Source organism: Aspergillus versicolor, assembly GCF_001890125.1.
Source record: "Aspergillus versicolor CBS 583.65 unplaced genomic scaffold ASPVEscaffold_3, whole genome shotgun sequence".
Classification (NCBI taxonomy): Eukaryota; Fungi; Ascomycota; class Eurotiomycetes; order Eurotiales; family Aspergillaceae; genus Aspergillus; species Aspergillus versicolor.
This window is the reverse complement of record NW_024467526.1, coordinates 3,154,447-3,181,656: the sequence shown is the minus strand read 5'-3', so window position 1 is coordinate 3,181,656 and position 27,210 is coordinate 3,154,447. Positions and strand designations below refer to the sequence as shown.

At 50.0% G+C, this 27,210-nt stretch overlaps 11 protein-coding genes across 11 annotated transcripts; 8 read left to right on the top strand and 3 right to left on the bottom strand.

The window, feature by feature from the left end:
- Positions 1-221: 221 nt before the first annotated feature.
- Positions 222-1,924, top strand: ASPVEDRAFT_149709 (uncharacterized protein; the record flags this gene model as incomplete). Its single annotated transcript, XM_040808210.1, has 4 exons — positions 222-316; positions 373-676; positions 728-1,161; positions 1,222-1,924. The coding sequence occupies 4 exons, from the start codon at positions 222-224 to the stop codon at positions 1,898-1,900; spliced, it is 1,512 nt and encodes a 503-aa protein (XP_040666555.1). The 3' UTR covers positions 1,901-1,924.
- A 1,637-nt stretch (positions 1,925-3,561) lies between these two features.
- On the top strand, positions 3,562-8,036 carry ASPVEDRAFT_126999 (uncharacterized protein; the record flags this gene model as incomplete). Its single annotated transcript, XM_040806413.1, has 4 exons — positions 3,562-4,384; positions 4,433-4,729; positions 4,777-5,459; positions 5,511-8,036. The coding sequence occupies 4 exons, from the start codon at positions 3,562-3,564 to the stop codon at positions 8,034-8,036; spliced, it is 4,329 nt and encodes a 1,442-aa protein (XP_040666554.1).
- Positions 8,037-8,952: 916 nt separating this feature from the next.
- ASPVEDRAFT_590403 (uncharacterized protein) lies at positions 8,953-11,960 on the top strand. Its single transcript, XM_040815447.1, has 5 exons — positions 8,953-8,998; positions 9,049-9,190; positions 9,239-9,787; positions 9,836-10,187; positions 10,244-11,960. The coding sequence occupies exons 2-5, from the start codon at positions 9,158-9,160 to the stop codon at positions 11,641-11,643; spliced, it is 2,334 nt and encodes a 777-aa protein (XP_040666553.1). The 5' UTR covers positions 8,953-8,998; positions 9,049-9,157; the 3' UTR covers positions 11,644-11,960.
- Positions 11,961-12,042: 82 nt separating this feature from the next.
- Positions 12,043-12,757, top strand: ASPVEDRAFT_82346 (uncharacterized protein; the record flags this gene model as incomplete). The annotated part of the gene is made up of 2 exons (XM_040817189.1): positions 12,043-12,187; positions 12,234-12,757. The coding sequence occupies 2 exons, from the start codon at positions 12,043-12,045 to the stop codon at positions 12,755-12,757; spliced, it is 669 nt and encodes a 222-aa protein (XP_040666552.1).
- Positions 12,758-12,908: 151 nt separating this feature from the next.
- ASPVEDRAFT_590388 (uncharacterized protein) lies at positions 12,909-14,757 on the top strand. Its single transcript, XM_040815446.1, has 2 exons — positions 12,909-14,555; positions 14,616-14,757. Exons 1-2 carry the CDS (start codon positions 13,059-13,061, stop codon positions 14,685-14,687), a joined length of 1,569 nt encoding a protein of 522 aa, XP_040666551.1. The 5' UTR covers positions 12,909-13,058; the 3' UTR covers positions 14,688-14,757.
- Positions 14,758-15,751: 994 nt separating this feature from the next.
- On the top strand, positions 15,752-18,216 carry ASPVEDRAFT_190101 (Zn(II)2Cys6 transcription factor). The gene is made up of 2 exons (XM_040809058.1): positions 15,752-17,913; positions 17,962-18,216. Exons 1-2 carry the CDS (start codon positions 15,781-15,783, stop codon positions 18,139-18,141), a joined length of 2,313 nt encoding a protein of 770 aa, XP_040666550.1. The 5' UTR covers positions 15,752-15,780; the 3' UTR covers positions 18,142-18,216.
- Positions 18,217-18,483: 267 nt separating this feature from the next.
- Positions 18,484-19,996, top strand: ASPVEDRAFT_40307 (FAD-dependent oxidoreductase). Its single transcript, XM_040812128.1, has one exon. The coding sequence runs from the start codon at positions 18,563-18,565 to the stop codon at positions 19,763-19,765; it is 1,203 nt and encodes a 400-aa protein (XP_040666549.1). The 5' UTR covers positions 18,484-18,562; the 3' UTR covers positions 19,766-19,996.
- Positions 19,997-20,303: 307 nt separating this feature from the next.
- ASPVEDRAFT_40306 (putative aquaglyceroporin) lies at positions 20,304-21,976 on the top strand. Its single transcript, XM_040812127.1, has 2 exons — positions 20,304-20,457; positions 20,505-21,976. The coding sequence occupies exons 1-2, from the start codon at positions 20,421-20,423 to the stop codon at positions 21,818-21,820; spliced, it is 1,353 nt and encodes a 450-aa protein (XP_040666548.1). The 5' UTR covers positions 20,304-20,420; the 3' UTR covers positions 21,821-21,976.
- Positions 21,977-21,979: 3 nt separating this feature from the next.
- On the bottom strand, positions 21,980-22,615 carry ASPVEDRAFT_27499 (uncharacterized protein; the record flags this gene model as incomplete). The annotated part of the gene is made up of 1 exon (XM_040810019.1): positions 21,980-22,615. The coding sequence occupies one exon, from the start codon at positions 22,613-22,615 to the stop codon at positions 21,980-21,982; it is 636 nt and encodes a 211-aa protein (XP_040666547.1).
- Positions 22,616-22,963: 348 nt separating this feature from the next.
- Positions 22,964-23,824, bottom strand: ASPVEDRAFT_27498 (uncharacterized protein; the record flags this gene model as incomplete). The annotated part of the gene is made up of 1 exon (XM_040810018.1): positions 22,964-23,824. The coding sequence occupies one exon, from the start codon at positions 23,822-23,824 to the stop codon at positions 22,964-22,966; it is 861 nt and encodes a 286-aa protein (XP_040666546.1).
- A 478-nt stretch (positions 23,825-24,302) lies between these two features.
- Positions 24,303-27,130, bottom strand: ASPVEDRAFT_82339 (uncharacterized protein; the record flags this gene model as incomplete). The annotated part of the gene is made up of 2 exons (XM_040817188.1): positions 24,303-24,705; positions 25,350-27,130. 2 exons carry the CDS (start codon positions 27,128-27,130, stop codon positions 24,303-24,305), a joined length of 2,184 nt encoding a protein of 727 aa, XP_040666545.1.
- Between the last annotated feature and the right edge of the window lie 80 nt (positions 27,131-27,210).

Sequence of the window (27,210 nt, the reverse complement as noted above, 5' to 3'; positions counted from 1 at the left end):
TGTAAATTGATCCTAGGACCCCGCGTAGCCATTATCGTCACTCGCCCAATAAATCGGACATATAACTCCAACATCTTTCGGCCACTCGGCCGCTCCGATTACGCCATACCTCACCCCGCAAACACCATCACCTAGAACCTGTTCCTGATTAAACGGAAACACGCCCGCAATAGGCGTATACGGAGCTACACAGCTCAGCAGAGACAGCTGCAAATGCAACGATGCTTAAATCGCATCTGTCCAGCTTCAGAGGCCTGAACCCGTATCTCCTCTTCTGTATTGTGGTATATCTCTTCGGTGCACTTCTATTTGGCATGTAAGATACAAAATGCCATACAACTTGAGATATCAGATTACTGAGGCTGTATACAGAGATACAGGGTCCTTCGGCTCCCTCCAAGCGCTTCCCTCATTCCTTCTACAATTTGGCACGCAGAATGAAGCGGGTGAATACGAGCTTCCAACACAGCGCAAGTCGCTGATGAATTCAATCCCCTGGATTGGGAAATTCGTTGGCTGCTTCCTCGTTGAGCCCCTAATAGAGCGTGTTGGATATCGCAAATCGATCATTGTGACATCAGTCGTTCAGATAGTTGCACTCATTATTGAGATGACAGCGAAAAGTTGGCAGCAGTTTACTATTGGACGGAATTTTGCGTATTTGGCTGTTGGTTTGGTAAGTCTCTATGACTCTCGGTTAATGTGGCTATGTATTAATATGGTGAAGGTGGAAAACCTGGTCCCAGCGTACTGCGCTGAGATCGCCCCAAGCGCACTCCGAGGCCTCCTCGCTGGCTCCATCACCTTTGTTGTCGCCCTTGGAAACCTCTGGGGCAGCGGTATGTCTCGGGCCTACGTTGACGAGACGTCGGCAAGGGGCTGGCTGATTCCTTGCGCCATGCAGCTTATCCCGGCCGTAATCATCCTCGGTCTCATCGGATTCACCCCTGAGTCTCCGCGGTGGCTCCTCCTCAAAGGCAATAAGGACCTCGCGATGCGGAACCTCGAGAAACTGCGAAACAGGGACGAGGTGGATAATGGTTACGTGGCCGCCGAGATTGATGCCATCAGTGAAGCTATTGCAGCAGGCTACTCCCAAGGCCAAACCAGCAACAGTTGGTGGAAGATTTTCAGCGATCCGACGAACTACGGCCGTAGAGCGTGGATTGTTGCATCGCTTTTCATTTTCCAGCAGACCAACGGAAATTAGTTTGTGAATAGCTATGGCCCTACATTCTACAAGCAGAGCGGGTACGGGGGCGCCTCGTTTACATATGCCACGGTAGGACAGGCAATGACCATTGTGGGCTCTCTCTTCGGGATCCTCGTCACGGATTATACCGGTCGACGACCGTTAATGATCTGGGGTGGTCTGATGTGCGGCGTCCTGCTCTCTATAGGAGCAGCTCTGGGCTCGCATGAACCTCCGAACCAAGCTGAAAAGCGCACTGTGATAGCTACATTTCTCCTCCTAGGGATCTTCACCAAAATATCCGCCAGCAACAATGCCTTCCTGATCGGTGCCGAAATTGGCGGTGTGAAGATGCGCAAGAAGATCATGGCCTTTGGAACGGCCAACGATGTTCTCGCTGCTTTTCTTGTAACCTTCGTTACACCTTACCTGCTTGCAAACCCCGGTCCAAATCTGGGACCGAAGATTGGGTGGATATTTGCGGCGGCAGGATACCTTTCTGGATTTTTCGGGTTCTTCTTTACCCCTGAGCTGAAGGGGCGGTCGTTGGAGGAGGTTGATCAGATGTTTGAGGCCGGATTGCATGCGTGGCAGTTTAAGGACTTTCAGACGACTGGTGCTGGGAGGAGGTTAACGGAGTTGGAACGACATGACAAGACAGGTTTAGAGGGCGTTGAAGAAGTGCAACAAGGGAAGGGGCAGCCCTAACAGACCTATAGAGGTATAGGAAAGGATAGAGTGATGCATACCACGTATACCTGGTTGTTCCAAATGTACCCAACTGTATAGGCCATGGGATCTACCTCGACCCTGAGGACCTCCAAATGTGCACCGATTTGCCCGAGCTTTGCTCTAGCAGGCCAGGATATGCACATCACTCCAAGTATCCTGACATTGGATTTCTAATACAATATATTCCCTTGAGACAATGCTCCAAGGATGCTTGGCATATTGGAGATGGGCATTTGTATACGATAACCTTACCAGGATTTTCTGCTCGCGATCCATCTCACAATCAAGCTGTGGTGAGGGGTTCATATACATCGAGAAGCACGTTTCCTTGTTCCCGCTTATTCCACGCGAGACGTTCAACCACGACACCGCATTCATCCTAGGATGCATAACTGGATAGCCGATTGGCAATATGAGCTTCATGTGCCATCATTCTCTCAGCGGAGGGAACTCGCGTGGGACTTCTCCGCACATCGCTCTCATTATGAAATTGAATTATGCAGTTATTTGCACAAATTCTAGAAGAATATGCAATGCATAATCTGGATGATAGGGTGCCGAAGCCCCGACTTTATTATGGAGTCCACAGGGATGATGAATGCTTGTACTCCTGTTGAGTGGGTTCGTCTGCTCACATCCAAGACAATGCATAAATCGAGATATACCATGGACAAGTTTTAATCTCAATCCGCAGAATAGTAACCAGGCTTATCAAAGTAGTAAGTTGACTAGTTCGGCCTAAATTGATTGCCACGTCCAAGGCTGTCGATTGAAGATAGCCTGGTCTAGTTTGGTACCCGGCAGATCTTCCGGCGTCTTATTACTTCTCCATGAGAAATATATATTGTAGTTTCATAGCTTGAAGTCCTGGAATGACGTGGCGCAAATCATGATGGATCAGCTCGGCAAGCCTTATGTACTGTACATAGTTAATAATGCGTGTCATACCTAGGCTGCCTATTGCTGTGCAGTTCGAAAAATTGTTATGCCCTGTTCGAGCTTCATAACAAGGTTAATATTAATACCGCTACCCGCTATTTTAAGTAGCACGGTCTTGGATCCCACTGCCGGATAGACCGGCAGGAACCGTTCTGCTATCGGCGCCATACTTCCATATCGGGTTCTATACCCACAATACCGTTTGGTACCCAATGGAATGTCTATACTGCCAACCCAGAGCGTGGCAAAGACTGAAGTTTGTCGTTCAGAACGCTGGCACAGACCAGCTGCCAACTGCCGAACCCGAGGCGCTGCCGAAGTTTTAGGGTGATCGGCCCGGGTGCCCTGGCCACCTGTACTTTCGCTCCCTTATCGGATGTATGATTGCTCCTTCTGCTCCAAAAGGAGTAAGATGACAGTGAGGGGCTTTGACAGTTCCAGGCCTCCCCTGGAACCCGCCCATGGAAGATCGGCTTCGTGCCGTGAGCCTTGGATATGCCTTGTGGAACGGTATACGTGCCTGGATGAACCATCCGAACTATCCAGAGTCCATGTAGTATATATTCAGAAGCCCCCCTGGGTTGATAGTAGTATCTCCCAGAAGATCTTTCTTTTGTATTTTACAGATCTCTCCTCTCTTTAAAAGTTTCATTTTCTTTAGTTTTCTAGTTCTATTCAACTTCATCCTGTCGTTAATAATGGAGAATGACTCTGAAAAGTCTGAACCCTCCAACACAAACCTGCACCAGGTATACAGTCAAGAGAAACATGTAGCCGATAGCCACGATACCCTTGTTGTCCCCCAGACCACCACTGCCCACGGAGAAACCAGCACAGAAACCCTCGCCCTTCCACACCCCACACCAACAGCCGCGCCGCCACCACCCAAAAGCACAGCATGGCGGTTAACAGACAAAGTCATCCAAAACCGAGACCGCGACAGAGCAGCAGGATACAAACCCCGCGAACTAGGCGTGACATGGAAAGGGCTCTCAGTGGAGGTTCCAACGGCAGACGCCTCCGTCAATGAAAACCTTTTCTCCCAGTTCAACCTGCCCCAGGTCGCAAAGGACTACTTCCGGAAACCACCGATGCAGTCAATTCTATCAGATTCGCACGGCTGTGTGAAGCCTGGTGAGATGTTGCTTGTGCTGGGACGGCCGGGGTCTGGTTGTACGACGCTGTTAAAACTGCTTTCAAATCGACGGAAGGGATATCGAACAATAAATGGGGATGTGAAATTTGGAACGATGGACCACACAGAAGCAGAGAAGTATAGGGGACAGATTGTGATGAATACAGAAGAGGAGCTCTTCTATCCAAACCTCCAGGTCGGGGCTACCATGGACTTTGCGACTAAGCTCAAGGTTCCAGCGCATCTTCCTGAGGGTAGTGGCTCCGTGAATGGGTATGTCAAGGAGAAAAAGGACTTTCTTTTGGAGTCCATGGGGATCTCACATACGGCACATACTAAAGTTGGGAATGAGTTTGTGCGTGGTGTTTCTGGCGGAGAGCGAAAGCGTGAGTTATCGTTCTAACTTCTTCCTCTCATATACTAACCCTGACCAGGTGTTTCGATTATTGAATGTCTGGCAACAAGAGGGTCCGTGTTCTGTTGGGATAACAGCACGCGTGGTCTCGATGCAAGCACATCGCTGGAGTGGGCCAAAGCATTACGAGCCATGACAGATGTGAACGGACTGTCCACCATTGTGACGTTATACCAAGCAGGAAATGGTATCTACAATCTGTTTGACAAGGTTCTTGTCCTGGACGAAGGAAAGCAGATCTACTATGGTCCTGCACAAGAGGCAAAGCCCTTTATGGAAGAGTTAGGGTTTGTCTATACCGAGGGCGGGAATATTGGTGAGTTATCTTATACCACGTTCTGAAGTATGTCTAACAAAAGGCAGGTGACTTTTTAACTGGTGTCACTGTCCCTACTGAAAGGAAAATAAAATCAGGATACGAGAACAGATTTCCCAGAAACGCAGATGAGATCAAAATTCAGTATGAAAAATCGCCAACCTACAGCCAGATGATCTCAGAGTACGACTACCCCCAAGACCCATTAGCTCGCGAGAGGACCGAGTCCTTCAAGGAATCTGTTGCTTGGGAGCAATCAAAACACCTTCCCAAGACGAGTTCTATGACGACTAGTTTCTGGTCTCAACTCGTTGCATGCACTGTCCGGCAATATCAGATCCTCTGGGGCGAAAAGTCGACCTTCCTCATCAAACAAGTCCTGTCGTTAGTCATGGCTCTCATTGCAGGTTCATGCTTTTACGACGCCCCAGACGACTCTTCTGGGCTGTTCATCAAGGGTGGCGGCGTGTTCTTCGCTATTTTGTACAACAACATTGTTGCAATGTCTGAAGTTACCGAGTCGTTCAAGGGCCGGCCCGTCCTGGTGAAGCACAAATCATTTGCCATGTACCACCCGGCGGCGTTCTGCTTGGCTCAGATCACTGCTGATTTCCCTGTGCTTCTATTCCAATGCACGATATTTAGTGTGGTTATCTACTGGATGATTGGGCTGAAGCATACCGCTGCTGCTTTCTTCACCTTCTGGGCTATTCTGTTTACGACGACCTTGGTGAGCACCAACATCCAATGCATGATAGACAGATCCAGCTGACTTTCTTAGTGTCTCACTGCCCTCTTCCGATGCATCGGCGCCGCCTTCAAAACATTCGAAGCCGCATCCAAGATCTCCGGCACGGCCGTCAAAGGAATCGTCATGTACGCCGGCTACATGATCCCCAAGCCTGACATCAGAAACTGGTTCGTTGAGTTATACTACACCAACCCCTTCGCCTACGCCTTCCAAGCCGCCCTCTCCAACGAGTTCCATGACCAGCATATCCCCTGCGTCGGCGAGAACCTCATCCCCAGCGGCGCAGGATACGAAGACGTAGGTGCAGGGCACCAGGCCTGCGCTGGAGTTGGTGGTGCACTACCAGGTGCCTCATACGTGACCGGTGACCAGTATCTCGGATCCCTGCATTACAAGTTCACGCAACTGTGGCGAAACTACGGCGTTGTTTGGGGCTGGTGGGCATTCTTCGCTGGTCTGACAATCATTTTTACTTGTTTCTGGAATGCCGGGGCTGGTAGTGGTTCTACACTTCTCGTTCCCCGTGAGAAACTTAAGCAGCATGCAAGACATAAAGACGAGGAAGCACAGCAGGAAAAGGCAGCCAGCGCTCGCGACGCTCCCGGTGATAACTCGCTCGATGAAGGGAATATCTCCCGTAACTCGTCTATCTTCACCTGGCAGAATCTGACATATACTGTGAGCACTCCGACGGGAGATCGTGTTCTTCTTGATAAAGTGAACGGTTATGTCAAGCCGGGTATGCTTGGTGCCTTGATGGGCTCGTCGGGTGCAGGAAAGACGACCTTGCTTGATGTCCTGGCCCAGCGCAAGACGGACGGGACCATCAACGGGTCTATTATGGTAGATGGGCGACCTCTCCCAGTTTCGTTCCAGAGGTCAGCAGGATACTGCGAGCAGCTGGACGTACACGAGGAGTATGCGACTGTGCGAGAGGCATTGGAGTTTTCGGCTCTCCTTCGCCAGCCTAGGACGACACCCAGAGAAGAGAAGTTGAAGTATGTAGATACTATTATCAACCTTCTTGAACTCCATGATCTGGCCGATACTCTGATCGGAGCTGTTGGAAGTGGACTCAGTATTGAGCAACGGAAGCGCGTCACTATCGGTGTTGAGCTTGTTGCTAAGCCTAGTATCTTGATCTTTTTGGACGAACCAACCTCTGGACTCGATGGCCAGTCTGCCTACAACACAGTACGTTTCCTGAGGAAACTGGCGGATGTTGGGCAGGCTGTTCTGGTCACTATCCACCAACCCTCTGCCCAGCTCTTTGCCGAGTTCGACACTCTGCTCCTACTGGCAAGGGGAGGTAAGACTGTCTACTTTGGCGATATCGGTGACAACGGAAACACAATCAAGCAGTACTTTGGAAAGTATGGAGCACACTGTCCCGTAGAGGCAAACCCAGCAGAGTTCATGATTGACGTCGTTACCGGCGCAATCCCGGAGGTCAAGGACAACGACTGGCACCATATCTGGCTCGAGTCCCCGGAAAACGCCAGCGTCACTAAAGACCTCGAGAATATGATCACCGACGCTGCGTCCAAACCACCAGGAACGCACGACGACGGATACGAGTTCTCCATGCCCCTGTGGGATCAGATCAAGATTGTCACCCAACGAATGAATGTGGCCCTCTACCGGAACACCAACTACGTCAACAACAAATTCAGTCTGCACATCATATCTGCCCTGCTAAATGGCTTTTCATTCTGGAGAGCCGGTCCGAAGACAGGAGTCAGCGACCTCAATCTGAAAATGTTTTCCATCTTCAACTTTGTCTTCGTGGCACCCGGTGTGATCAACCAGCTGCAGCCACTCTTCATCCAGCGCAGGAACATCTACGATACTCGAGAGAAGAAGTCAAAGATGTACTCTTGGATCAGTTTCGTTATTGGCCTGATTGTTAGCGAGTTCCCCTACCTTTGTGTCTGCGCAGTGCTGTACTTCCTCTGCTGGTATTACTGCGTCAAGCTTCCATATGAGTCTAACAGGGCTGGCTCGACCTTCTTCATCATGTTGGTTTACGAGTTCATATACACTGGTATTGGCCAGACGATTGCAGCAATCGCGCCTAATGCAACATTCGCGGCGCTGGTGAACCCAATGGTCATCTCCATTCTTGTACTCTTCTGCGGCGTCTTCGTCCCATACACCCAGATGAATGTCTTCTGGAAGTACTGGCTATACTATCTGAACCCGTTTAACTACGTGGTTTCGGGAATGTTGACATTCGGTATCTGGGACAACAACGTCATCTGTAATCCGGATGAATACGCACGCTTTGATCCGTTGAATGGGACTTGCGCCGAGTATCTGAAGGATTATGTGGCTGGTCCTGGCTGGGCGATTAATATTGCGAATCCAGATGCAACTTCCGATTGCCGAGTGTGTCAGTTCAGTGATGGCAGTGACTTCTTAACGACCCTCAATATCAAACACTATTACCATGGCTGGAGAGATGCAGGAATTAGTGTCATCTTTGCCATTAGTGGGTATGCCTTGGTGTTTGCGTTGATGAAGCTGAGAACCAAGGCATCGAAGAAGGCAGAGTAATTATAACAATTATTTGGGTTGGGGAGGCAATCTTTTTATTTGATATTGTCTTGTATATAGGGTGGCGGTTGCATATAGACGGATCCGGCGCTGTGTTTGCATTGCTGACGCCTTTTTTGCTGGGCATATTTTGTTTTGGTGTTAGGAGCTGGGCATTGCATATCATATAGACTGCGTAAATAACTATTCTGTACTTAGAACAGATAGACTATCGAAATATATCAACTGATCCATGGAGAAAGATCGCATAACCCCTGATGCTAAATCCCACGGCTTTGAATTCAAAACCATTCTCTGCACAAGACTTGTCATTCGGACGACAGTGAGGATATATGTAGCCTCGTCTCAGCCACAGCCTCATCGACGTGGTCCAATCAATACCTGCAGCAAGGCGCCCACGACAAGGCTGACTTTCAGCAGCTCAGGCCCCGGTAAATTGACTGATCCTATTTCACCCCTGATCCGCCCTTGAATTACCCTTCATCTTGATATCTAGTCTTTAACATTCATACTAACCATGACGGACCCCATCTCTATCAGTGGTGGGATGGTCGGAGTTGTCTCCCTCGGGCTCACGGTCTGCCAGGGACTCATTGCTTATTATGGACCCTGGAAAAGCTACGATGATGAGATTTCAGGTTTTACCACAAAGCTGGAGGGCCTGCAACACTCGTTACAGGTGCTTCACGAGTTTATCTCCCCTCAACAGGAGCTTGACCTTCCGTCCGACCAGTATAAGAAGATTGTCTCTTTGCAGTTAAAGTCATGCGAAGATGCATGTCAGAAACTGGAAGACATGCTCGACAAGTGCAAATCAACCGATACATCGCCATTTGTTAGAAAACATGACTGGCTGCGCTTGAAGAGAGCGTTGTACCCGTTCAAGAAAGAAACCCTCGTCACCATTTCCCAATACGTGTCGGGCCTCCAAGACAATTTGAATTTCTCTCTCCAACTTCTCAGTGGGTTCGTATATCTTATGTTGATAGATGGCCTTGCTGACTTGTACCAGCGCTCTTATTACACAACAACAGAAACAGATTCAAAATCTGGCATCGACAGCAACTGCTATTGGTGTGCAGACAACCAGGATATTAACGGTTGTTGAGCAGAACAATACTATGTCTCCCTCGTCACAGGCTATGGTGCATCAGGTATGCTACTATTAGAATCCAGTGGCTTTTGATTCTGACCTTATGTAGAGGACTGCTCAAGGGGAATCTGGTATACGCCCAATGCTGGTAGAACCTCGAACACTGAGTCATCTTTGTAACCAACAAACCCTCATAAATAATTCATGGAGGGGACCGCGCTCCCTACAAATCAGCTCTTCAAAGTTAACCGAGAAGTATTGCACCTGCAACAGAAAGCCTAGATATTTCCCAACCTCTTATTTTTCCGTATCCGCCGGACATAAAGCAAGCTGTCCGCTATATGTGAATGGCCATCAAACAATTGGCATTTCAGCAAGATATACATTTTGCAATCGACTGATAGGCATGTCGGTTCATGTCATGATGACTTTGACTAGGGGCGCAGGAGCTTTAGCAATCAGCCCAGCGCTTCAGTTCCATTCTGTCGTTCCCGACGACTCCCCGGCATTCAGCTTGCTGCGTAATTTGGACAGCGCTAAGAGTTGTCCGGATTCCCTCCGGATACTAGAGTCTATACAATGGAATATTCTGGAGATGTTTCATAACCGCAAAGCAGCACCAACTGATCGCCTCGCTGACGGCAGTACGCTACTACATGTTTGTACCCTGCGTGCCTATGGGATTCGAGACTAACCTTTCCTCCAGGTATTGCTACGTTCCGGTTCATGTCTGCCAGATTCAGACTACCTTTATGTGCTGCGGGACTTTGGATATTCACTAATTGAGGCCGGGGTGCCTGTGGCAGAAAAAACACTCAACGGCGACTCAGCAGCTGATGAAATTCTCTCAAAGATATCCCTTCTGCGTCCGAAGGGATGGATGCCAAATCCTGCCGGCCAGTTGCTACAGAGGCTGTTCATGTCTGGGAGTGAACTAAGATCACTCACCGAGGTACCTAATCATTATTATCATTATATCCCTGTTAGTGGTCTTACTGCGTTTTGGTACAGTAAAGCAACCATTGTACGAAGTCTGTGTCTCCAGAATATGCTCGGGGGTACGTGAAAAACTGCCATTATACCTGATGCCAAACTGATGTCATTTCTACTTTAGATATCGAACTTTCTCCACTTGAGATGGCGATTGTAACAAAGTCAGAGGCAAGTCTTCGAGAGTGTCTGCCGCGAACAAACATTAGGATTTCTACTTCAACGCCGTACATTCCAGAGTTTGGTACACTTTTAGCTTTGTGCTTAGGATGGATTCCCGGCATGCTACTTGTTTTCGAATCTCTGGCTCCAGACGCCCAGTCAATATCGCATTGTTTTGCTATCGCGTGTGTACGTGGTGACGTTGACTGCGCATTGTTATTACTTGGACATAACCCGGATATAACACTGGGCGCATTACAGTGTGCCGTTTTCTGCGGTGATACGGCTGTTCTGAAGACCGCAATTTCCATTTTGGCCGCGCAACGCCTCGAGCTCCAGGAGATGGCACTCCACCAGCTGCCAGCTGAACATATTAGGACATTGGAACTACCAAAAGGTGGCCTACCAGACACCACGGCTTTCGCTGTTCATCACGCCCTTGTACAATATGAAATTAAGATGTTACCCTGTGGGTGCCCAGGTCAGAGTTCTGTATATAGTGCCATCGGAGAAGACCTGGCTGCAGCCGAGCTCCTGTACACAGCTGGGTTCACTGATCTGAACCAACGTGGTGAGGTCGGAAATACCGCGATTACAGACATGAGCTCGTATTGTGAGTCGTTGATCTCATTCATAACCATGGCCGACTGGATGATCTGCAGAGGTGCAGACCTTTACATCCCCTCGCGACATGGGTATCTTGCAATATTTTACGTTGCCAGCGAATTGGGAACTCAGCTTTATAGGGCCAGCCGTAAATGCCACAGTAAAGCCTGTCGCCATGATCTGACGTCGTCGTGTGAGCTAGAGACCATTTTATCAACACATGTTGCTGGGGCGAGGCTTCTTTCCACGATGCTCTCAGATGATACCAGGGACGACTGTCTCTGCGCATGCTCAGGGCGTGGGTGCTCACCATTGACCCAATTACTTAAAGCATATTACCGTCCAAATCGCTTATGGGTGATTGGTCACCTTCAAGAAATAGTATACAGCACATCAAACACGCACTCCTGGAATACCACAGTTTCCGCCATTGTTCGTTATCTTACCTTTGAGGCTCTGGAAATCACCCATACGTGTCATTCTGCGTCTGTATTTGGAGTGAGACATCCAGATCCAGAAGAATGTCGCGAGATCCGCGAGGAAGAATCCACGATGATAGTGCAACTCGATGAGCTGATGGTGGAGTTTGACCAAAAATACGATGAACTTGGCGTCGGCATTAGAAAATTTCTGGAGGGCTATTGGCACACTCGTATGGGCGAGGTTCTTCAAGGGCACGATATTGATCCCGACGAAGCCATGAAGCTGAGGGAAATTGGAGTTGTTTTAGATGATGTTTCCTCAGATGATGGATAGTGTCAAGGTTGGCAGCTGGGTATAGATCTCATAGTATTGTGCGAGGCGTTAGCTCGACCTGGACCAGCTTGCTGCCTTGTGAAAATCGCAAATCTTAACATTACCAATCAAAGATGAATTAATAGTGCAATGTTTATAGAAATAGACCATAGATCATCCAGGCACAGTCAGATCTGTTGGATACAGCCGAAGTCCGGAGGTGCTGGCCAAGTCCGGTCGGATCCGAGCTCTTCTCCGGATATTGATCAGGTATACAAGTATAAGTATGCAAGTATATAAGTATAGCAAGTATCGATAGTCTTCATTTCAGTCAGACGAACATTCTTCACTCAAATCCTCTACTCCCCATATCGAATTCCACCATACTCAACTTCAGAAACCAAACATCACCATCCCACAATGCGGGTCCTTGTAATCGGCGGCACCGGACGATGCGGCAAAATCGCTATAGATGAACTACTCAATAAAGGGCATCAAGTGGTTGCACTGGCTCGAAACCCTTCTGCACTGGGAGAAGCCCGACCCGGATTAACGGTCCTCAAAGGTAAACCCTTCATCAACATTCCTATACCAAACCTAACATATACCAGGAACACCGACAGAACTGTCAGACGTCAGGGCAGCATTCCAACCTATGCCTCCAGACGCCGTGATTGTTACTCTGAGTGCACCCCGGGCCAGCGACAGTCCCTTCGCAGCCCCCATATCTCCACCAAGGTTACTGACAGATTGCAACACCAACGTCATAACCGCAATGAAAGAGTACGGGGTCCGCAAGATCGTCATTCTCCAAGCATTTGGAGTCGGCGAATCCTGGGATAACATGAGCTGCGTGCTGCAGCTGCTCATGGGCAAGACCAACATGAGCTACCAGTATGATGACCACAATGCCACGGCGAAGGTGGTTAGAGAGAGTGGACTTGACTATGTCTTTGTCTGGCCATCACGACTTGTTGAAACGACGGAAAAAGATGTCAAGGTGTGGCCAAAGAATGGGAAGGGGGTGCCGCTGATGGCAACGACGAGCAGAATTGGAGTTGCGCAGTTCTTGGTTCAGGCTGTTGAAAGCGATATGTGGGATCGGTCTGCTGCTGTTATCACTACCAGTCATTGATTATTTTATTTATTTTATTTTCGACTGTTTTGTTGCATTATGCGGTCTCCTGCTCGTTGTCTGCCGAGATGGGGCAACCAGGAATGAGTCACGATGATCGGAGACCGGTTTTATAAGCGCCAGCAGCCGGCCTAGAGGCTGACAACTAGTGACTCAGAAGTCAAAATGACAACGGCATATAATACCTAAATCTTTTCCCTTATGTCCTAAGCAAGGCCCAAGAGACAGCACAGCACTGCCTGACCACTTCCCGTATAAATCAGCCATTCCTTGCATCTTCCACACCTCCAGTTCCCCCACCATGCACAACAACGTCTACTGTGCCTTTTGTGGAGTCATCCTGGAACGGGATCCAATCAATCCTGATACTTGGGACCAGCGCAACCCCCGCCCATGGTACCGGAAGGTCCGTGGATTGACCACTCTGCTTTACCCTGATCGCGCTACTGTCACCGGGGTCGGGTTGATTTACAACTTTGATGTTCTTGACGCCCCAGCTGATAGCAATCTGTCTTATGCCGAGATCGAGGTTCCGTCGTGGGGCCGTTGGGATCTATCCAACTATCGTGGGAATGCCTGGGCATTTGGTGTTCATGAGGCCTGCTGGCAGATACTTCTCCTTCGACTCAGCCACTTGGATCTAAGAGAAATTGTCCCAGCGGTTTATCGCCAGCTATTCTGCGTCCCTTGCATCGAAGGATCTAGCTTTGACTGGGGACATGACTATGATGGCGCCGCCCGAACACACAAGTTGCGCGGGCTAAACAAGCAGCGCCCGCGACCGCTACCGGTGGATGAGACTTCACCTCTGTACGCTGATCCCTGCAGCTCTCCACCACTGGATGCCTTTGAGATAGTAGCACCTGCTGCCTGCACCGTCTCCCAATATTTTCAGAGTACAAGCCGTCACAGCTTCAATTCCCTGTCCCCTGAGCTGATATATGAGATCTTGCGGTACCTCTCTTGTAAAGAGGTTGCGATATTGAGGCTCGTCAATCGGAACCTTGCTGTAACTGCGGCCTGGAATAGACTGCCTCAGTCATACTGGCGATCTCGATTCCAGCGAGGCGGCGAAGCGGACTTCTTATTCGCAAACCTCAGCGATAGGCGGGACTGGCGTGGGCTTTTTTTCGCCGTAACAGCCATGCTACAAGATGGACGAAACCTCTGCTTGGTCAACCGAAAAAGGGTCCGCAAACTTATCGAACCCATTGCTCTGATTGCGGAACAGGATTCTGCTTCACGACCTAGCCTATATGGCACTGCAGTCCGCGGAGTACCAAGGGAACTGGACCGAGTTCAACTGCCGTGCAGCCAGGGTGCCAACAATGCACCTCTACTATTGGAACCTACTAATAATTTGACCGGTGATCTCTCATATTGTACGACGGGAAAGCCACATTGGAAGGGATGTCGTGTTCTTCATTGTAGAGCACAGCGACTTCCATATCCCAGCCAATACTATCGCGGGAAGATAGCAATCTCAACGCGCCAGATTGGAGCAATGACTTTTGTATCAGGGATCGGCATATTCCCATCCTCTAGGGATGAGTATGACGCCGTTATAGTTGGGTTTCATGATCCTTTTGCTGCAACATGGATTCGCATGCCAACTTCCGCGGCTATAGACCATATCCATGTGGCTTTCTCCTCACAAGGGCTGACAGGGATCATGTTCACCTTTACAAATGGTACTGCCTCCCTCTGGGTTGGTGTCAGCGAAGGTCCAGGAGTTGCGCAGGGCTCATTGGCTGCCGCTGGTGATTCGACCCCCAGTTATCTGTTGGCAGCTCTAGATGTAAGTGCTCACCGAGATTGCCTCCAACGTTGTACCGATGTCCTGACTACTCTTGTTTAGCTATACAAAATGGTATCTTTGGGCATCTATGGCTTAGTTAATCACCCCGACTTTCCTTCCTTGACGTCCTAGTACTGCAACGATGACAAGCCGCCCAAAATTGCCTGCCGGTATTTCGAATACCTAGATATCTTTATACGTGTCTGGGAGGAGGAAGAGGAAAAGATGCCCGAGCACGAAGAGAGAGAGCTCTCGATCTTGTTAAACGGTCTCAAGCATCCGGGGCCATGTGGCTGCACATGCTCCTCTTATCTGGCTTTAATGACCACCGCAGCTTTCCTTTTACACAGCTACGTCGACATTTGGGGGCTTCTGAGTGGGCGAGACGAGAGAAGGAATTCGACAACGCAGAAGAGCTTGAGCCATTCGCGGCGCGAAAGGTGAGAGACTTGGATAGGTATGGTGAAGCCTTGGAGAAGCTGGAGGATAAAAAGTTTCTGGTAAACAGTGGGAATATGACACAGGAGGAGTTCATTGCCAACACTCTAGTGGAGCTGGAGTCCAGCCCTGCTTCTCGTCGGTTGCATTAAATAATGGGTTTAGGAATGACCAGCCCTCGACGACAACTAGCTTATGTAGAGGAACAGGTGTAGAGGATATTTATATAACCTAATGTCACCGAATAAAATGGAATGAAGGGCCGTGCTTGAACAAACTAGCGGGCAGAATAGTAAAGATTGCCGTCAAGTTTTGACGTTCGGAACATTCCTAAATATTGAGGTTATACATAGTTTTCTACAGAAGAATAGGAAGGGGGTATTTTTTTATCTGTTTTATTTTTTGCTCTATTCTCTATTACCTGCGACTGCTCTATATATTGCTGCTAAAAGGCTAAAGGGTTGCGGTGTATATAACCGATCAGTGATGTCGACAGGATTGCATTTTGGAACTTAAATCGTATCCAAGACTTTAGCATAGGCAGGGAAAATATATCCTGGCCAATCGTCAGATCCTTCTCTATACATATTCTCCGTGATAATCCGCAATACGGAGTCATGGACCCTTGATCGTAGAGAGAGATGGCCCCCCATCTCCCCGATCTGCAGCTTACAAAGTGAGTGGAATTAGTGGACCCCCTGAAGGAATTAATCAATTATTCCCCCTCACGCCATGACTTATCCCCGTCGCTAGATCATACCAATCACGCCTTTGCACTCGAGTCAGAATGTCATCCGATGTAGGCCCTCGGAAGCGGCCGCGGCCGGTCATCTCGTGCCTCCGCTGTCGCGAGAAGAAGCTCAAGTGCGACCGCGTCAGCCCCTGCGAGAACTGCACCAGGGCCGGCTGTGCGCCGAACTGCGTCTTCCTGCACGGAGCCCCGACTGCGAGCGAGTCTAAGCGCGCAAGGTCCGGGTCTGCTGTTACTCCTGACCACAATGCCACTGGCACTGGTGGGACGGGCGCAGGGGTTGGGCTGATTGAGGATCTGCAGCAGCGGTTGAAGAGGGTCGAGGAGATGCTGAGTATCGGCTCCGAGAAGGCGGTTTCTTCCACCGGATTGCCGGTTCGGCCTGGCACGGTGGGGAAGAGGCAGGTTGCTGATACTGGCCGGAGGTATCCTGGTACGCTGGTCGTCAAGGGGACGAGGACGCGGTACCGCGGCCAGAACGACCGGATGGCGTTGATTCAAGAGTTCGAGGGCGCAAAGGACTTGGTCGGCGCGTGTACGCAGGACGATGCGATCTTCAGAGTCGCGAAGGAGGTCCAGTTCTTGCAGCGTAGGTCCACGTTGCCGGTTGATACCCCAGACTCACAGCCAGACCTGGACGCCTCTATAGAGTTACAGCAGATGGAACAGAACATGCCGCCCATGGAGGTCTGTGACAAACTGATGGGGACGTATACGACCAACTTTGAAGACGCCATGCGCGTCTTCCACATCCCGACGCTGTACCGGCAGTACACCGAGTTCTGGAGCAATCCTGACCGGGGAAGCGAGCAGTACAACATGTTCGTACCGCAGCTGACGGTTATTATGGCTGCGACTGTGGCTCTGGTAGATGAGGATTTCCACCAGGCGTATCCAGCCGTTGTTGAATACCTGCAGAAACCTGCAATCAATCTCGTCCGGTCATGGCTGTCGAAGCTCTCCCGGAAGCAGCGGACAGAGCTCACCAACCTCCAGACAGAAACCCTGGCACTCTCAGCGCGCCATATGCACTTTGAGACCCCAGAGGAGGTCTGGCGGAACACAGGGGCTCTCGTGCGGTCGGCGATGGTAATGGGTCTGCATCTGGACCTGAGTGCATGCACCGACCTGTCAGTCTTCCAGAAGGAACTGCGGCGTCGACTGTGGATTACAGTCGTCGAGCTTGACTTGCAATCATCCATCTTGTCCGGCATGCCAATAACCATCCCCGACATTGACTTCACTCCGCTGATGCCACTAAATATCTGCGACGTCGACTACCACCCAGACATGACCGAGCTGCCCCCTGCAAAGCCATTCACCGAATGGACAGACACCCTCACCCACATCACCCTGGCCATGTCCCTCTCAGCACGCATCCGCGCAATGGCCATGGTACAAACCCCCGGCCCAAACCTCGACCTCGACGACGCAATGGCGCAAGGCCGCCGGATAGCCGAATGCCTCGACCAGATCCCACCTCCGCTTCGCCTCGACCCCCCAGCCATCCCCGACGCACCAGCCCTACAACTCTTCAACCGCGTCCGTCTAAACCTATACATCCGCCGGCCGTTAATAAGTCTTTACCGCTCCATCATCAAAAAATGCGGCGCCGCCGAAACACCGCCAGAGGTGTGGGACATCCTGCTCAACTCCTCCCTCTCCGTCCTCTCCTACCAGGACTACTTCGACCCCACTGTCTCTGACATCGACTACCAGAACCTCCCGGGCTATTGGCAGCTCTTCCAGGCTTTTTGCCGCAACGACATCCTGCAGGCGGCGCTAAGCGTCTGCGCATACATGAGGCTAGCGCCTAGTCCCTGGCGCGCACCACATAGTAAAGCGAATCTCATCCGTGCTGTTGAAAGTGCTATTGACGGTATGGCGCGCACGACGGATCGACCAGGCAGCGAGTTGAAAGATATACTGCTTCTGTCTGTGGTTCTGAATCTGATCCGTGCGCGTGGATCCGAGGAGAACCAGAGGGAGATTGTTAAACAGGGCGTGTTGAAGGCGATGATGACTTGTCGGGCACATCTGGCTTCGACGATAGAGAAACCGCAGCAGCAGCAGTATGTGCAAGATGGAGTACAGAATCAGATCCACGTTCCAGCTCAGAGTCAGGTTCCGGCTCAGGTTCATACGCAGATGCCTCAGTCGGCTCCACAGGTATGCTCTACAAATTTCAACAGTGATAAATGTTAATGATAGTTCTAGATGCACCCATCCCAGCCTATATTCACGCCGCAAGGCCCGGCCTACCCGTCTGCGTCTATGGCTGAAATACCGGACTTCCTAGGCGACGACCCCGTGCTGGCCGCGGAGTTTAACAACTTCATGGTGAACCCGTTCGGGTTCGACGACGGGACCGTTGGGGCATATTTCGGAAATGCCTAGTCGTTGAATATGTTCAGTATACAAAATATATATGAGAAATGAAATGAGTGATGAGTTGGATTGTACGGGGTACGGAGTACTAAATGTGGTCCGGGCGTAGAGCAATATAGTCCATTAGACACGGAATTACCTGCATGATTTCACACTAACTAGGCCAGCCTGGAGCGTAGATCAACGGTTCTTCAGCACTACAGCATAAGCCTATAAGCCACCTGGCAGGTGGAACTGGATGGTGGATTATCTCCAGACTGTCGGACATGTCCCGGATCCGAGCTCGGATCCGGATGTCCCACTCTCAGCCGCAACGGTCTATATATGAGATGGACTATTCATCCCCACTGTCAGCATCAACGGTCTATATATAAGACGGACTACCCATCTAACATCCATCAACAACAACACTCTGCATTAACAGGATAACATGTCCACCCACGTCGCCATCATCGGCGCCGGCCTCTCAGGCCTAACCCTCGCTCTAGCCCTGCATCAACAATCCATCCCCTGCACTCTCTACGAAGCGCGCTCAGCCCCCCTCGACATCGGCGGGGCAGTAATGCTCTCCCCCAACGCCCTGCGCATCCTCGACAGTCTCGACGTCTACCAAAGCATACGCACCCAAGGCCACGAATTCAACGACCTCCATTTCCGCACAGAAGACGACTCTCCCCTCGACAGCTACGAGTTCGGCTCAGAGGAGAAATACGGGTACAGGGCGCTGCGCATCTACAGGAATATTTTCATCCGTGAACTTTCAACCCGTGTTCAGGATGCCGGTGTGCCCATTCTCTACAATAAAAAGTTCTCCGCTGTTACCGAGGAAACATCCTCTACTGTGACTTGGTCGTTTGACGACGGAAGCACAGTGACTGCGGCAGTCCTCGTCGGCGCCGACGGGATTCATTCCAAAGTGAGGAAATACCTCTATCCAGATTTAGAGCCGGTGTTCACCAAGGCCATGGGTGTTTCGGCCGCGGTGCCGACGGCGCAGCTGAACCTTCCGTCAGGGTATAACCTGCCCACGACGATTATGAACAGAACGCACGGGGCTTTCGTAATTGCGCCGCAAAAGGCCGATGGGTCGGAGGTGTTTATTGGACGGCAAAAACGTGCTCCGGAACTGGATCGGGATGGGTGGAATGCGCTGCTTAATGATAAGGAGTGGTGCATTGAGTATCTGCGCAAGGATATCGCCTCCTTCCCAGCTGTGGCACAGAATGCGGTCTCGGAGATTAAGACCGAGACAATCAATCTATGGCCGTTTTATGTTGTCCCTAAGCTTGAGAGGTGGAGTTCGCGTCATGCGAGGGTGATTATCCTTGGGGATGCGGCGCATGCGATTCCGCCTACTGCGGGCCAGGGGATTAATCAGGCGTTTGAAGATGTGTTTACCTTTGCTTTGATCATTGGCCGTGTAAAGGAGGATTTCCAGCGGGGGTTGAAGATTTGGCAAAAGGGACGGCAGGAGAGAGTCGACAGGGTTTTGGCGTTGAATGCTCAGATTGATAAGAGGAGGATGCCCAGGGATTCGCTTGATCAGGAGGAGCATGAATCTTTTGAGCTGGGGTGGCTGTATGGCCCTGACTTTGGGGAGATGGTGGAGGGCTGGCTGGCTGGGGAGTTGTAGTTATTCACTGTCACCTTTGTTGTATTATTTGATTTTATGCAATGAGTATATTTTGCCTTCGCTATAGTCTGAGCAGCAGTACAACGCCACTTTAACAGTCAAAGAGCATCTCATGTAGTGCACGTCGATTATGAAAGTGGCACACTGCTAACCAGCCATATGGCCTCCGGTGGAACAGTCAGACTGATAGCAGACCCTGAACCAGCTTAGCAGTGCCAACCAAGGTATGAACCGAAGCCGAGACTTGGGTGACAGACGGCGAATTCACCGCTGGTTTGAAGACCCGCCAATCGGACCAGATGCCAGTCAGAATTGTGGATATTGACGGGATTGTGTCATATCTACCGGGGTCTGATCAGCCATTGCAGGGCTAGCCAGGCTTTGTATGCAGCATGGCTCATGGTAACAGTCAGTCCTTTGCTGGGGAACTACGCGCATCTGAAAATCTGAGCAATCATATTGACGTAATCGCCCTTTATCTTTGGTAAGATTGAGTCAACTGTTGATGGCAAATTCCAACAATGGAACAATGGACAGTCTGTGATGTAATCTCGCCATCACCACCAACTGCAAAAATCTCTGACAGCCCGAAATATAAAAGATCCCGCGAAATGACTTAAAATATTTTTTCATATTGACCATATACTCAGACACAATGAGGAGCAACAATGGGCCTGTCGGCGACAACAACGGTATGCGCCCCTATACCACTACTCGAGCATCCAGCTAATGGCGATAGAAACATCCCTCAGCTCAACGCGAACAATATCCCATAATGAAACCCATACCAACCAAAACCCCGGCTTCATGTCACTAGCCGGCCCTCCCCAAACCTCAAACCAGGGCATCGCATACCTACACCCAGACTACATCAGCCTCAACCCGCAGTATAGCCAGAAACACCAGGACAAGCCAGTATGGAGTCTTGCACAACCACTGCCCCATGTCGTGCGCAGCGGGATGCGATCGGAGGACAAGGAAACTGGCGAAGACGACCACGGACAGGAAAGCGTCTCCAGACCGAATGTAAACGCCGACAACCAACCTGCCTCGACTGAACCACCCGCCGCGACGCCCGCAGACAAGGAGGAAGAACAGGGTAAGCTCGAAGCGCAGCAGTCCACAAAGGATAACCGAGACTTCTTCAACGCCTGGGGCAAATGCCGACACTTTCTCCGCCAGGAATTAGCAGAATGGCTGGGCGTGACTGTTGCAATGACGCTCGGTCTCTGCGCGGGTCTATCCACATTCACATCGCAGAACCAGGCGGGTTCGTTCCCTTCTCTTGCTGCAGCTTGGGGATTCGCCTTTATGATTGCCATCTATGTCGCCGGTGGGATTTCTGGTGGACATCTTAATCCGGCTATCACGATCTCTCTTGCTGTCTGGCGTGGATTCCCGGCACGGCGATGTTTAACATACACCGCTGCTCAGATCATCGGGGCTATTACTGCCAGTGGGATTGCATACGCCATCTACCATGATTCAATCGTCCAGATTGCAGCGATCAGCAATGTCCCACAGTCACAGTCCCTCGCGAAGCAGGCTATGGTCACGATGCCCAAGGAATTCGTACACCCCGCTGCAGCCTTCTTCAGCGAGTTTGTCGGCTGTGCGATTCTCGTCGGTGTAATCCTGGCTCTGGGTGACGATACCAATGCGCCGCCTGGGGCCGGTATGCAGGCATTCATCATCGGCCTTCTTATTACCGTTCTTATACTCGCACTTGGCTTCACTACAGGAGGATGCTTCAACCCAGCTCGTGATTTCGGGGGAAGACTTGTCGCTGTTATGGCGGGCTGGGGAGGACATTTGTTCCGCGAGCGCAATGCATGGTGGGTTTGGGGGACTTGGATTGCTGATATATTTGGCGGCTTGTTTGGAGGATTTCTTTACGATTTGATTATCTTTACCGGGGGTGAGAGCCCGATTAATTATCCGCCTCGACGCAGGAAGAGGGCGTTCTTGCTGAAGGAGAGGAATGCGAGGAAGAGAACGCGGTTTGGACAGCATAGGATTCCGGATCTGGAGAGGGCGGCGCAGGATTTGGAATGATTTATATACTTGTTGGTACTAGTTGAGTCAGATACAGCATGGCGGCGTTATATTGGTGTCTGCATCGGGTGTATATGAGCATAGCGAGACGATACATGTACTTCATTAAATCGATTATTTGGTCAAGCATAACCAATTAATGCCAGTAACCGTCCTAAATTAATGAACATCATATTCCAAATTCAACTCATCCACATCCAGCGCCGCCTTAAAAAACAACAGTCGCCTTCGTAGAGGATCACTCCCCCCATCGTAAATCTCCAAAGAGTCATAGTCCGCCGCATACCGCGTCCACATTCCACGAAACCACTTCTTCTCCGGTATACGCCCATTGTCGGCATCAATCATGAAATGCGCAGTAACACGACCATCGTTTTCCACTAAGGCTGCGTGGATGCGGACATTCCCTATGAGCACGTACGGCAGGACCTGCAGCAGATGTTCTCCCATTTCGTCGACTAAGGTATCATTAGGGATTCGGCGGAAATCGGTCGACATGTACCAGGTGAATGGGTATGAGGTTTGGTTAAGCTCGTCGGGATGAATGGTACCTTTGAGTTTCGTAAGCTTGATGCTGCCTCTTCGATGTGGAGGGTTGGCTTGAGGAATGGTCTTGTCTTCGATATACGGCTCGAGTTGTGTGTAGAGGGTCTGGCATTGGAGGCAGAGGGGGTTCTCGTTTGTGGCTGGAATTTTGCAGGTATACGTGGTCTCGATTGGAAATGTTTCCATGTTGGCATTCTCTGGATCTATTAAGATGTCTTTCAATCGTGACGTTAAATGCTGAATCTCCATTCTGAATGTTATAGTGGAGGTGTGACGGGGATTCTGTTACCCAGGATAGATATTTTATATTGGAATCAAATATAGAGGACTTTGTTCTTTGTTATGATTCACGTTCGGCAATTATTATTATATTCTTTGTAGGTCCTGTTAAATTCCTTGAGTGAAGAGCCGAGTGAAGGAGAGTTGTACAAAGGCCATACCACTGGCTGTGTATTCACACGAAGGAGTTCTATAGGGTACACCTTTTTGTTGCAGTATCATGGAATATGCCATGACATACGTCTTATAGTAGAATGGGCCAGCTTTTGACAATTAAAATAGAATCTGTTTAATCATGTCCATATATAGATACAGCTACTAAAAGATACTATTCCATTCAACCCTGGGACTATCAAACCAGTGCATACGAAACTCACCAACACACCCTTTCGCCGAAGGAAGAATGACAGACCACCCTCGACTGCCACATGGAAGTCCACCAAAGAGATCCCTGCACATCTCCCTATCAGGTCTGACCACTTCAGGAAAGTCCACCAACACCCAAGCTCCTGTCTCAAAGCTGCCATCTTTCTCAGGGACATGATTCGAAACATGCACACGCACCCTCTTCTTATACCGTCTCTCCAATCTCTGCGCCAAAGCCCGGCTGACCTCCTTGGCAAAGTCAGGTCCAACAGACTGTTGATCAAGCAAACGACGGAACTTCACCGGGTACGTCCCCGGTTTCTGCAGCAGTGCCTCTACCGGGTTATGCTTGCTATAAACCTTGAACGCAGCCCGACAGTAATCACACATCGTGACGGGGCTTAAACACGGGTCTGTCGCTTCTGCAACCTTCTGGTAGTCAGCGACGGGGACTTCGTAGGCCGTCCAGCAGTAGTCGCACCTTGTTGCCTGGTCTATGCAGGGGTGGACCGCTGCCCCCTGTGCATCTCCGGCTTCGAATCGCTCCAGGCAGTACTCGCACATCTTGCTGAAGTCAGTGCATAGTTTTAAATTTGAGCATCCAGGCTCGGGCTCCTCGGCTACGGTGTCGAGGGGTCTCTGAGGTACTGACCTGAGTGAACGTGGATCCGTGATGCCCATTTGGCGGTGTTGGGTTTCCCATTTAGTCCAGCAGGGATCGCACATTTTGGTGCCTTCTTTGGAAGGAGTGGTGTGTTTGCATGCGGTTTTGTTGTCGAACATTTCGGTGAACTTGGATTTGTAGTTGGGCATTTTGTCTCAATGTTGCAAGTCAGTCAGGTCTGGATCTATACTCCGTACTGCTTACGATACTGGGCCGGTTACTGCTGTTATATGTCGCTGTACATAAAGGCAGATGCACTACTTCAATGGCTATTGTTGTTGAGTTTCAATTTCATATATCAACTTCTGCTGTTCATTTATTTCTATGTGACCATTGTCCTGTATATAAAGACTCTTTCATATAAAACAAAAGAAAATGGTAAATGCAGTTTCACGGTAAAACGTGGCCAGCCATCCAGACCATCACTAACATAGGGCCTAGAAAGAGTTACCTATAGAGTATAGAGAACTAGAAACAGTCATTAGCCATATGTGACACGCCCGCAGGTGAGAGGATAGTCAGGGAAAGCCAGGGGATGTTTACCCTCATTGCTTTCAAATGCACACGTCAGCATTAGAATTGACAGCTGCATATCAACAATGTGAAGTGCAGCTCTCTATACATCGATCAGACCTTAATACCCAACGTCACCGGATCCTTATGCCATTCTAAATAGAATGCACTTGGACACCCCTTTGGCATCAAACACTCCCAACCTTCAGCAAGCCCCGTATCCCCACCAAACATCTTCGCTATGATATCTTTATCATCCTCCGGAAATTCAATCAGGATAGACACCCATACCCTGCTATCGTAGTAACCGTCGGGAAGGCTGCTGCATCCGATAACAGGGATATCACGGCCGAATATCTGATATAAAGTCTCCTGGGTGCGCTCTGTTATTGACAGCACATAGTCAAATGGTACTTCATATTTTGACAGCTGGGCTCGAAATGCAACTGGATAGATGTTTGGCTTCATTCCAATTGTGTGATCGAGGGTTCTCTGCCGGATACCAGCGTACTGCTTGCTGCACTCAGCGCACATGTTAACTAGAGTTGTGCAGCGCATTTTGGAACTTTTGATGTATACCAATTTTGATATGAAGCTCTCGATAGCTGGTGAAGGTGGGATGCATAAAGATGAAGAACTGGCAATACCGATTGAAGAAACTGATAGTCTTTTATTATATATCGGTCTGAATAAAGGGAAGATGGTTTTCATCCTCACCAGACTCTTTGTTTGTAATATTGTTGCGACCTGACGGTCTTTGTGTCTCAAACCAACATATTGCTCCCACATAGGTACTCAGTAAACTAATAAGACTCCATGGACTGGGAGTATGGCTCAAAGAGGATTGTTAGACTCGTCACAGTGACTTGACTTTCATTTTATATGTGCTTTGTTTATTTATTTTTTGGGAGTGGTTCAACTGTATATAAAAGAACAACGAACGTTATGGATGTTTTCAAATACACAAAGCTTTCTTTTTAGTGTCGATAAGACAAATGACGCCTATGTCTACGGCTGCTTGGCTCCTCACCAGACGTGTGGCTGCTGCTTTGAGCAGGGTGTGTCCTCGCCCACCACCTCAGTCGGTGGAAAGAGCGATGGGACTTGATTATCCTCATTTTCGGTCTTGTGCATGTATTTGGAAGCGCAGAAGTGATATACCTCTCAACCGACGCATCGACAGGCATAGGGAAGTCAATCAAGATTGTGAAATCCCGCGGCCGTCTATCGCATTCCTTCCCCAGGGGCTTAGTCGAAGATGAAGACGACGACCAAGAACTCGGCCAGAAGATAAATTCCAGTAGAGAAGGATGCAGCTTGACACTCTTTACCTGGTGGGATGGTTGCCGATTTACTGGCCCTGGGAGGTCTGGACTTGTTACATCGTACCACCGTCCCTCCCTGTGCGATGCACTGGCTGCGCGTCTAACGGCGGCATGGACGCGGATATCTTGAGAAACGGTCCTATGTAGATGCCATGAGACAGAGGAAGCGACCTCACTGGCATAATCAACGGTTCCCCATATTGTGCATCTGAGCGTCACGGGGTGTATATTTCGTCGGCAATGAAGGTATTTGCTCGGAACCGAAGATGAGATATAACGTAGAATTCTGGAGCACTCGTCGCATAGCCTGTTGGTCTTCTTGAATTCGCCCTGGCCCTCATGAGTAGATGTATCCCACGTTGGCTGTATATTCGAGCCAGAGTCCTGGGGAGACCTGGAGCCCGATGTATCTATGGCCGGAGATAGACGAGACTGTGATGATCGAGGAGATGCGTCGTACAAGTCGTCATAAGAAGCCGGTTCCAACGGCGGATTGTCCACCTCATGCGAGGCACTGGGGAACTCCATCCCATTATCATCCTCTCTAGGTGAGTCCCATTGCATAGACCTGCGTGGCTGACTAGGTACCCCGCTATCGGAGCCGGATTGTATATATCCGCCTCGAAGGCACATATCAGATGTCTTCCTCGAAAGTGTTTCTTCGGGGCTCGGAGCCCTGCCTTCGATTGCAGAATCTCTGTCACTGGATACGCTCGATTCCACGGAATTGGGCGACTGGTTGAGATCCGTATCGGGTTTTATGGATCCTCGTCCGAACGGCAAAGGAGATGGCTTCCTCGATAACGGTTCTTGTGGGCTTTGAGACAAGTCAGGGATGCCCACGGAGGTCACTGATGAGGGGGCGGATGGCACCATCCAGTTTGTGCTTGATGGCAGGCTGTCCTTGAGTGTGGATTCGGGACTCTTCCGAGATCCAGGTGACAACGGGGCTGGAAGTGGACTCGGTGCTGAGTCTTTCGTCGAGTTTATACTTGGACGGCTGGGATGGGCTGGTACGGTATCATCCAGCGCCTTCACCCTGGAGGCAACACTACCTAGATTAGATGATGGCAGCTTACCACCGGCGAAGGATGGAGGCCCCGGCGGTATACCGGACGGTGAGTCCTTTGACGGAATGGCAGCAATCTTGGGCATGCGTTCGTCGGTAGCATCAGGAGTTGGCTGCTCTTGCGAGTCGTCATTGTCCTTGTCGGTAGATACAGGACTCTTCCGGCCTTTCCCATTATTTCCCTTGCCTTTCTTAGAGTTCTTCTTGCCGTTTGGCCCTTTCGCGGATTCCGTGTTGCCCGCGGGAGGAACTTCGATGTCCTTCTCAACAGAGGCAGGACTCTTTAGGTCTTTCCCCGTACTCCCTTTACTGTCTTCAGTAGCACCAGCAACTGGATTCTCTGGAGGCTTGTCATCGTTCTTCTCAGTGAAGAGGAACCCCCTTCCGCCTTTATCAACACTATCCTCGTTATCAGAGCCTTTCATAGATGCCGTGCTGTTAGGCGCAGCGGGCTTTGCATTTCCGAGATTTCCAAAGCCCCTCTCGCTGAATGGGGCGTCATCTGGAGTTTCGGTATTTGTCCACGGATTCCCTGGTGCAGAATTCATATTATTTCGTAAACGGTGTTTCTGTCGGTAGGCTTCTGTCAATAATCTCTCGGGTATATATATTAGCAACAAAGTATTTG

Bases quoted from the DNA above. Each gene is read 5' to 3' on its own strand.
- ASPVEDRAFT_190101 (XM_040809058.1), top strand. From the start codon at position 15,781: ATGTCATCCGATGTAGGCCCTCGGAAGCGGCCGCGGCCGGTCATCTCG. The intron at 17,914-17,961 runs GTATGCTCTACA...TGATAGTTCTAG, and splicing joins TGCCTCAGTCGGCTCCACAG to ATGCACCCATCCCAGCCTAT.
- ASPVEDRAFT_40307 (XM_040812128.1), top strand. From the start codon at position 18,563: ATGTCCACCCACGTCGCCATCATCGGCGCCGGCCTCTCAGGCCTAACC.
- ASPVEDRAFT_40306 (XM_040812127.1), top strand. From the start codon at position 20,421: ATGAGGAGCAACAATGGGCCTGTCGGCGACAACAACG. The intron at 20,458-20,504 runs GTATGCGCCCCT...TAATGGCGATAG, and splicing joins GCCTGTCGGCGACAACAACG to AAACATCCCTCAGCTCAACG.
- ASPVEDRAFT_590403 (XM_040815447.1), top strand. From the start codon at position 9,158: ATGTCTCCCTCGTCACAGGCTATGGTGCATCAG. The intron at 9,191-9,238 runs GTATGCTACTAT...GACCTTATGTAG, and splicing joins CACAGGCTATGGTGCATCAG to AGGACTGCTCAAGGGGAATC. The intron at 9,788-9,835 runs GTTTGTACCCTG...CCTTTCCTCCAG, and splicing joins ACGGCAGTACGCTACTACAT to GTATTGCTACGTTCCGGTTC.
- ASPVEDRAFT_590388 (XM_040815446.1), top strand. From the start codon at position 13,059: ATGCACAACAACGTCTACTGTGCCTTTTGTGGAGTCATCCTGGAACGG. The intron at 14,556-14,615 runs GTAAGTGCTCAC...ACTCTTGTTTAG, and splicing joins ATCTGTTGGCAGCTCTAGAT to CTATACAAAATGGTATCTTT.